Here is a 9,797-nt window from a genome sequence, read left to right on the forward strand (position 1 = left end):
CGCGATTTGTGTACAAGTCCTCGCGAACGGGAACGCGAGAGCCGAAGTTAACCGTGCGGCTTCCTACCGCGGTTTCTTGGCCGGCGCGACGGCATGCAGAGCATCACGTCGCCCGCATCGCTCCGCTGGATTTTTCCTCCGGTTTATTTATAAGCGCATTAATATTCTCGCTTTCGGCCCGCTCAATGGCTTCTCTCTCTCTCTCTCTCTCTCTCTCTCTCTGTCCATCCTAACTCGATCCTCGGTTATGACGCGTTCATCCTAAACAATTGATCGGTTTCGTATTTTATTACGTTCCCGTTTCGCGCTCTCTTTCCTTTATCTTCTTTTCTCGAGCATGGCGAAGCGATGAAGAGTAAGCGCGGGGAAGCTATCTCTCTTGATTTACTGAGCGCTGTTCTCTTAACTGGAGTAGTAAATGGAGTGAATAGCGGAGAGTAAACAGCTGGGAGAACTTACTTGAGAATTCTAGATTTAAATCGGTCATTTCTAGTATACGAACCGTGGGCGATCCGCTAGCTGTGCCATGTAGAATCGAGATATAGACAAGCGATTATTCTCGGATTAACTGCATTGTACAAGTTGCTCAAGTTGTACAACTTGCGTACTACACTATACCGTTACAGCGATCATCTTAAAATCCGGTATAATAAATTCAATTTGTTTTTTTAAAGACTAAATATCGGTCGTGAAAATATTGATCCATTACTTATTTTAATTCAGTCATGCAAATTTTATCTCTTCTTTTTTTTTTTGACACTACGGATATTTATCTTTCGGAGCTAACGTGGGTCCCGATTGTATTCTTCGTTATCTGCAAACTTGAATTATTATTACTAAAATAAATTTAATATTGAAAATTTTTTTTAATTGAAAATCTTTTCGAAAAGTGTCTTATAAATATAAAATATAAATAAAAGGGAGCACACAGCCGCACAACACTAGATGTCTTAAGCGAAAGTCATGTATTTAAAATTATAATATAATAACGTAGACGTTCCGATCAAGATTTGATCATCATCAGTACATACAAAAATAAAGATGTTAAAAATAAAAACACAAAATTAAACAATAAACGCTAGTCAGAAAGGATTGCAAAACAATTTTCAATTCGCTTATAGTACGAGATAACAGAGTAATTAAACATTCATTCTTTTTCATACAAATTATGTAATTTTGATTTTCTTGAAATTTTAATTAATAACTTTTAATCAACATGTATTAAATGGATCTCACAGACTCAGTGTTAGTAAATTTGTAACGATGTTAGCTCCAGAAGATTACTTAAGCATCGCGTGACGATGTTTATTAGTTATTATTCATTTTTGTAATGATAATAATCGATCTAATTTTCCCAAAATAATTTTCCGCACGTACGATTTACAGTATTTTAACTTGAAACACGAAGCGCCTTACCGGTCCGAGTGTTAAGATGTTGAACTACTATATAACGTACGTTCACTTAAATTGAATTAATTTTCAGAAATACAGTATTTCGTTTTTCTTTCCCGAAAGAGAGTATAAATAACTTCTCCAACTTACGCGTTCCGTCTATTCTCTTAATTACGCCTGTCCGCCTCTCTCCGTCACAGGGGGATTGATGGAAATTGACTGGACCGAAGGAGCGTAAGTGGCTCGATGGCTTTGTACTTCTGTTTCTGTGTCCAAAAGTAAATCATGAGTCCAGAGTATGGGACGTACGGAACGAGGAGAACGCGGAAAGCGACGCTCGCGAAATTCGCACGACGTACGCTATTCCACAGCCCACCCCGACGGCGCGGCACGTCATTTAACGGTCGACCGTTCGAGAACTCCTATATCCCCCGGTTGATAAATTATATATTGTCGCGTGTCAAGCCTTCTCCTGTGACAATTCGCAATTATCTTACGTAGCTCCCGAAGTGTACGCCCCCCCCCCCCACGTCGTATCGACCCCAAGTGAGTGTAACAAACTTGTCTGGAAATCCTTCAAGTTCGTAAAACGTAGTACATAAAATTGTTGCGTTACATTTTCTCAAACAAATTCATAAACAGTTGAAGTTCATGGCGCACGAAGTTCAGAGTGGGAATGCGCCATTTGCGCGGACGGCAAATAAACGAAAGGTTTCAAGAGGAAACGGCCGAAAGAGGGAAACAGTTCCAAAAGTAAACGACTCTATACATAAGCCTAAGTTCCCGTCTCGTGGAATAGATAAGGTGAAAAGAATGAAAGTTCCGTCCATTAGCGGAGTAAGCGTATGATCGTCGCCGAGAGTTTTCATAAAGTTGAAGTAAAACGATGGCAAATAGGGCGGCTAGCAGCGGGAAAACGAGAAAAAGCTTTTTCGGAACTTTTGCCCGATATCGCAAGTTCAAAACTTCGGCCAAGGCGGATATTTCTGCGGCATCCTAGATATATCGTCGCCAGTTATTTCTGGATTCACCTAGATTTTCAAAGCGACCGGAATCCCCAAATAATTCAACAAAGGAGAGGCACGAAATGTCTACCGAAATGTTCACCGATATCTATTGGGCATACAAGAAGTGCCAAGGATGTGCGTGTGTGTGTGTGTGCGAGAAGCAACAACTCGGGGTACGTTAAAAAATCTCTCCATTTCCCTTCGTTTTTCTTCTTCATGTTTTTCTTTTTTTTTATAACTTGTCATTATTTTATATTCATATAGGGATTGCCCTAGAATATATTAATAAATGCCTTTGCTCTCTAAATTGTTTACAGTGAAATCTCTAAAGAGTGAAAATTGAAAAAGAGTGACTCAATTTTCAATCTTTAAGAGTACAAGACTACACTCTTTAGTGACAATCTAATCTAACAGTTTTACAGAGTATCTATGCTTATTACTCTATCAAAATAAAAATCCGTGGTGCAAAAGTCTTTTCGAATAACTTTGTGCTCGGAAATCGGCAACGATTCGGAAATGCGAAACAAAAGTGTCGGTATTCACAATCCATTCTTATTCGAAGATCGTCTTAAGTAATGTCTTAAGACGCCTAACACGACTCTCTCATTGGTGGCATCTTAAGACTGTACTGAAATATAAGAACCGACTGTGAGTACCAGGCAAAGAGAATGTCTGAAAATTCTGTGGCAAATTAACTTTCTTCTTGCTCTCTCCACCTGGAGAACGTTTCCTCCTGCGAGTTTCCGGATCTGAGGAGTCGTCGGACGTCGGTCGCCAGCCCGCTGATATCGCGGAAAATCCGTGCCGGCCTGTACCCTCCCCGAACTATTTTAATAACTCGGTGCCAAACGGCACTGAGCCGCCACTGCAAATACGCGACAAAACGACGACACGTCCCTCCGTCACCGCGGTCTCGTGGTCCCGTTACGCGTTTCCTCCCCGTCGCAGTCTTACCGGGCCATCCCTCCACCCATGTCACCCACGCAAAAAGGCGAAAATACACTCTCACTTCGACAGGGATGCAACGCGGACGGTCTCCACCTTCCGTCCCCGCGACGGGAAAATGATCGGCGAGGAGGAGACGGCGAGATGCCGTCGAGGAGCCGCCCGAATTTATTTATAGGTTTACAATAACGTAAGTTGATGAAGCGCCAGGCGACGAGCTACGTGAATTGTCGCGACGCGCGATATGTATGTATGTATGTATGTATGCGACGTGTAAATCTTACGCCGGTTGTATAGCGAAATGGATCCGCAGAAATAGAAGAAAAATCGACGAGGATCGTCTAATCGAGATTCAACCTCAGGTTTCGCCTGATTACGCGCCAATTTGTTATTCTTACTTTTTTTAACGTAGCCGTAGCGAGGTATAAAAGAGTAAATCCGAAAAAGTAACGCGTAATTTCGTATCGTGTGAACTACGTTCTGCGTAATTCTTTCCTAATGCAGTTCGAGATCATGTCCGACATAGGAAGCTCAATGATATAAATACTGAAGATTAATTAAATTACTGTCGGAGATAAAATTGACACTCACCTTTTTGCTGGATTTGAAGACGTTACATTTGAAAGTATTACTGCTCCCGTCACGGGCAATGTAACTGAATATTTTTAAATCGTGGCTGTCGTGCGAAACGTAAAATATCCTAAAGAAAAACAAAAGTACATCCAGTATTTGTTTTACTCAAAAATTATCCAAGTCATCTAAATTGCGCATTATTTTCCGGATTTTTCACGTAATATTTCGTGATATTATTTTTACGATGATAATTTCATTATTTTTATGCGATATTCTTCATCGTATTCATTTACTAATATTTCCATATTTCGTACGAGTATCATATAAATTGCAAAAAGATTTAATAAATCAATAAAGAAAAAGTACCAAGTTACGATAAGTAGGCGATCTTACCTGTAAATTGGATGATGCATCAGATATATTTTATTCTCGTCCATCCATTGCTGCTGTTTCTTCTGTAAAAAGATCACGAATCGAGTCATCGGCGAGTCATTACTTAAAAAATATTATTAACTGATATATATATATATATATATTTTTTTTTTTTTTTTGGCTATTGCCGGCTATCGGTTACGGCATGTAAAGCATCAAAAATATATGAGGCGCCCATGTGTATCAGTGCGAAGACAACGTGGCGCTTGTCCAAAATCATTTCTCGTTATAAATTTCAACTGTTACGAAATACACGTCATCGAGTGTACGCGATTTTCCCCTCTTGTCTTGCCGCCCCTCCAAGTCATTCGCGAATGACGTCCTTATTTTATGCGGACGTCGTGGAAATCTTTCGATGTCGCCAAGAGGAATTTTCGCGTACAAGAATTGCGCTGATGTAGCAAGCAAACGACGAAATCGCATGTAGAAAATATATCAGCGTAACTCCGCAGAAAATAGAAATTAGTTAAATTAGAAACAGATTTTACGAGATCGCAGTAGATTGCAGTAAGAATAGTAGAGGAGTGTCGTTTTTAACACAAACACTGGGGATTGAGTTTTTGAGAATTCTTTTATCGATTACTTAATCCTCTGAAGCTGCGAATCTTAAACTATTTGATTATAAATCTCTTTCGTCATAAATGTCAAACAATGAAATCATTCAATTTTCTTGATGATACATATCTGCAGAATTGTATTCTTATAGATAAATAAATTAAATAAATAAATTAACTAAATAAATTTAATTAATTAATTAAGACACATAATACATTCGTTATTTTTTTTAATGTCATTTAATTCCTTAAAATTAATTAATGCCTTTTAATCAATTTATATTAAATGGATCTCACAGAGACCTCCCCAGTCTATGTTACAAATTTTGACGTCAACTTCGGAGAGTTAAATCATTCAAATCCGCGTCAGTGTGCGTAATATATTCCTTTTCTCTTCATTTCTTCTTGAAATTATGTAATATACTATTCAGTTTAACAGACTCATCTCATTCGCTTGTGTACGAGAATTAGCTTATCCGGCTTAGGGGTTAACGAGATGATTTGAGACAACGCGTTCAATCATATGCATACGAGCGAGTAGCAACATAGTCTTCAACAAGGATTACCTTCTTTTTCCGTAGGGTCACTTTCAGCCCATCCACCGAGACCTCCAGCGTCACTTTCTTTTTCTTGATCCCTTTGGCCTTAAATTCGTACTGTGAATCAAATGAGTTCAAATTGCATGAAACGATCCGCGGTTACGGAGACAAAACTGTTTCTCTAACTGGGTTAATTAGCTATTACGCGTACTCACGCGGATTCTTCGCATCGCCGCCACGATCTCCACTCGGCTAGTCGGTCGCGGAACCTCCATAGAGCCGATGAACTGAAAAGGAAGAAACATAGCGGTTCGCTGAGATAACGATTGGCTAACAATTCGCTGGATGAAGGATAGAATAAATAGTACGACTTGTCTTTTCCCTTTAGGAAAATTTATTTATATCTCGAAAGCTCGCGAAAGGTTCAATTGTAGTCATCGATCCTACAGTTCATTTCAAACAATTAAAATTAATTCTCTCAATACACGAAGAGTGATCGATACAACTGGCATAATGAAATCTCTCGAGATATCTCCCTCGTCAAACTAAAGGAAACGATCTTAAAAAAAATCTTCATCTTTTTTTAGTTTTAGGAATTGGAAGAAAATGAAGAACAAGAAAATGATTGAACCGAGAAGATTGTAATTAATCTATACTAAACGGGTAGAAACGGGCATTGATCAACGCGTTAATTTTCCGGCAATTGCCTTGGTAGAATAAATGTTAGGAACTTTGCAGCGAGATCTCGATGACATACGGAGCGTCCCGGTCGCATTTGTAGTAAACAAAATACATTATACGTAGTTATGCTACCATAACCATACAGCGGGAGAAGCACCGACGATCTGTATTTAGAATTCCCCCATTGAAAGCGACGGCCTTAGCCACGTGTTCGGGTGATTCGATGTACACGTGGTGTTCTCCCACGCACACGCTTGCGACAGGAAGAGGACGGTCTCTTTGTAAATTTGCGATCGATAGCCGCCGGCGTCTTGCGATAACACCGAGAAGGAATTGAAGAGAAGCTACTCGCGTAGCTAAAAAAAAAAATCTCGCTTTGACTTCGCGTGTTTCTCATCAGAAAAACCACTTGAAATCGATCTGCAACACATTTCGCTGAATTGAAATAAATTTAGTTACCGGACTATATATTTCCTGCATTACAATTCTGTAATGAATACGTGTGTTACTTCGTACGGTAGATGCAATATTAATAGCAAAGTTTCTCTCTCTTTCTGCGGAATATATCGATTTGTATTTATAGCCCCACTAAGCGCTAAAATCTGATTCTTGAACAGCATTGTGCGCACGATTTCTCATATAAGACAAATTGCAAACTCCAGCTGAGTTTTAACACTAAATATAAACACAAATATGATTGACGGTCTATTAATTTATGCCTCGGTGGTCTAATATGTAGCTCAGGACGCTCGTACGGAATACAAGAGATCCGGATTCAAGTCAAGATCGAGGTAATATTCTTCGCAATAAATTTATTTGAAGTTTATCAGCACATTAACACTCTTATAACATGATATCGGATTGAAGATTTAAGGATTTGCTTGTCAATTTAATTTAACTTGTGCGATATTATTGCAGTAGTTTAATAAAGCGTTTGATAAAGTCCGGAAAAATTTCGACGCGCAGTTTTGAATAACTACAAAAAATATGGTATACATGCATATATAGGATGTAGATAATTCACTGTGAATTATTTGGGCATTTGGAGGATCTAGCTTTGACCGTCATAGGCTTGAATATGCTTATACTTGAGTGTCTATTAATTTACTTAGCATTTCAGAATCAGTTTTTTTGCGACAAATATCTATGGATTAGACAAAATTATTATTTTTCTTTTAATATTAATAATGAGATTATTTTCTTATTTTGTGGCCATATTGGAAAGAAACGCTTGAGGGGGAAAAATGGAAAGAATATTCTCGATCGAGACGTAAAATTCGCCTGAAGATTCAGTTCACAGGTCGCTCTCTCTCGAAATCATTTTCGCGATACTTTTCCCGGGTTGGCAAATAAACGAAGCGTCGTTCAGAGTTCTATGAACCGAGAAAGTTTCAGAAACGTTAGTTCGGAACTCGCTTTAAAGACGTCTTCCGATACGCGATTCGAGCTTCTACGTAAGCGCGAACGTCATAATCGACGACGCGACATAAATCAAAAGTCGAAAATGCTGAAACGATTTTCACACAGCGCGGCGTGCGGGATTTACGAGCGCGGGGGTGCACACAAAAGCTTTAACCTTTCTCAGGAGAAGTGCCACCGAAATAAACACGGGCACGATACGATGACGTCACGGAGAACGGCGTCGTCGTCCAGAAATAAGCCAACTGGTATCGCGACTGTCGTCGCAATTATTGCACCATCAACGACGACAACGACGACCACGACCACGACCACGACCAAGACGACGACGACGACGACGACGACGTAAAAATATTATTCTCTTGCACAATCGGCGAGTTTCCGAGAATCGATTTCGAAAGACCGGGAAACCCAAGGATATTGTCTTTCCTAACGTTACGTTACTCGTTCCCCGTCATCAGAGACTGCAGTTTGCGTTCGTCTCGCGATTCAGTACCGTTGCAAAAAGATCACTCCGAGGTCTTTATCGCCCATTGTGAGAAATAATATTAGAAACGATAAGAAAATAAGATACCAACCGCACACATTTCCCTCACTTTTTCAAACTCGCTTATAGAACATTCGGTTGAATGAACTACATGGTGCATATTAACCCTTAAAACACATACATGTGTGTGGGTCTTTCAATCGAAATTTCGCTTGCTTCGAAGAAAAGGAAAGGGAGAGTTTTATTTTATAATTTAACAATGTGCTAAAGGGAGAGATTCAGGAATATACATACGCAGGCTGTAATGCCAAATTTTTATGGCATTACAATCTATGTAGGTATATTCCTAAATGTCAGGGGGTTCAAAATAAAAAAAAAGGAATCTATAAATATTGCTCTGAACCGAAATTACAGCTTGCAGTGGGTCTTCCAGATCACTGGTGTGTTTTCAGAATTTTTCAGAAGGTGTTGTACGGTTAAAATTGTTGTACACTGATTTAATCTGTAAAAATAAAATTATATTATACAATTATTTCGGATTATAAAACACAGATTTAACAGCACGATAAAATGCATTGAGAATTTTATGATTTAATAATTCGTTTCTTATATTTACATTAAACATTTGTACGTGAATCTGTGTACAACGACTTTAATGTACAGCAATACGTACTGAGTGCATCCAGTCGAATTCGCTATTAGAAACACTTTAACGCAGCCACGCTTCAGTTCGCAATATTGCGCGAAGGTGTCCCTTCGCGCGTTCACAAATTTGTCCTTTCTCGCGTCATTGTGTCGATAATACTACAAATATCTTACTGAAACGAGACTAAGAAGGCGTGAAAATTCTTTTTTAGCGCAATCATGTCAAAGCAGATGCTTTCGTTCCCATCGCACGGCGGTCAGAGGAACGAAGCGTGGTTTATAGTCGACATACATTTTCCTCTGACGTGAGACGCTATCGACCGTTAGTGTTGCTATTTTCTGAAAGTGTGCACTCGCTTGGCGCAAAACGCCACGATGGAATTTTTGTAATTAGAAATCCCCGTCGCATTTGATTGTAATCGGCGCAATTTGAGTATTACTGTCCAGTAGGGAAATCAATATTTTTCTTGGGCGCGGAGCTGTTTGAATTTTACATAAGCGAGAGATCGTTCGACAGTCTAAAAATGTTTTACGGTTTCTTCCAGCTTAAACATTTTTTTTTATGTCTTTCTTATGTCGAGACATAAAATATTCTCGGTATTCTCGGGGAAACTCTCTCGAGTGGAGACTCTCGAACGAGATCGGAAATATAGAAACGTGAAGGTAGAAGGATGCAAGGATGTGTATTTCAGGTTGGCAAGAGCGCCGAGACAGACTCGCCGAGAATTGAGAAAAACGAATAGAAACCGGAGGTTGCTCGTATGGGCCGAAGTGGATAAGAAATCACCCCAGATTACCTTGGCGTGGAACACGATTCCGCGGTGGAACGCCTCCTCGCTGTGCAGCGGTATTCGCGTGTCGTACTCGTCATTATGTACGAGGTTGTATTGCTTCTTAGAGGGCATGCTGAGCCCAGCTGCATTCGACTACGCTCGTCCAGCCTGGCTGCAATTATAATGAACGATCCATTAGTATTCTCATGGATAAATGATCCTGGACGGCTCATTTCTACACAAATAAAGCAGCTGTCGAATTTCTAAGACATTTCGTACTTCGAAGCTGCATCACAAATACCGGGTAGCAGAATTAGACGCGAGAATAATCTTTCACATTCTGCATAATC

General features: G+C 39.6%; 1 protein-coding gene across 2 annotated transcripts in view; it reads right to left on the reverse strand.

Annotated features, from left to right (window-relative positions):
- LOC108746363 (carboxyl-terminal PDZ ligand of neuronal nitric oxide synthase protein) overlaps nt 1-9,797 on the reverse strand; it is a 23,389-nt gene that overhangs the window by 8,600 nt on the left and 4,992 nt on the right. Inside the window, exons 2-6 of one of the 2 annotated variants that reach the window (XM_018483086.1) lie at nt 9,472-9,619; nt 5,658-5,729; nt 5,470-5,559; nt 4,311-4,372; nt 3,936-4,044 (exon numbers count right to left, since the gene is read on the reverse strand). In XM_018483086.1, the coding sequence (XP_018338588.1) occupies nt 3,936-4,044; nt 4,311-4,372; nt 5,470-5,559; nt 5,658-5,729; nt 9,472-9,579 (441 nt within the window). In that variant the 5' untranslated portion in view covers nt 9,580-9,619. Of the gene's footprint in view, nt 1-1,542; nt 1,748-3,935; nt 4,045-4,310; nt 4,373-5,469; nt 5,560-5,657; nt 5,730-9,471; nt 9,620-9,797 lie in introns of those variants that run through there. The other variant, XM_018483091.1, reaches the window with a different exon arrangement.

Source organism: Trachymyrmex septentrionalis, unplaced genomic scaffold (assembly GCF_001594115.1).
Source record: "Trachymyrmex septentrionalis isolate Tsep2-gDNA-1 unplaced genomic scaffold, Tsep1.0 scaffold168, whole genome shotgun sequence".
NCBI classification, from domain to species: domain Eukaryota; kingdom Metazoa; phylum Arthropoda; class Insecta; order Hymenoptera; family Formicidae; genus Trachymyrmex; species Trachymyrmex septentrionalis.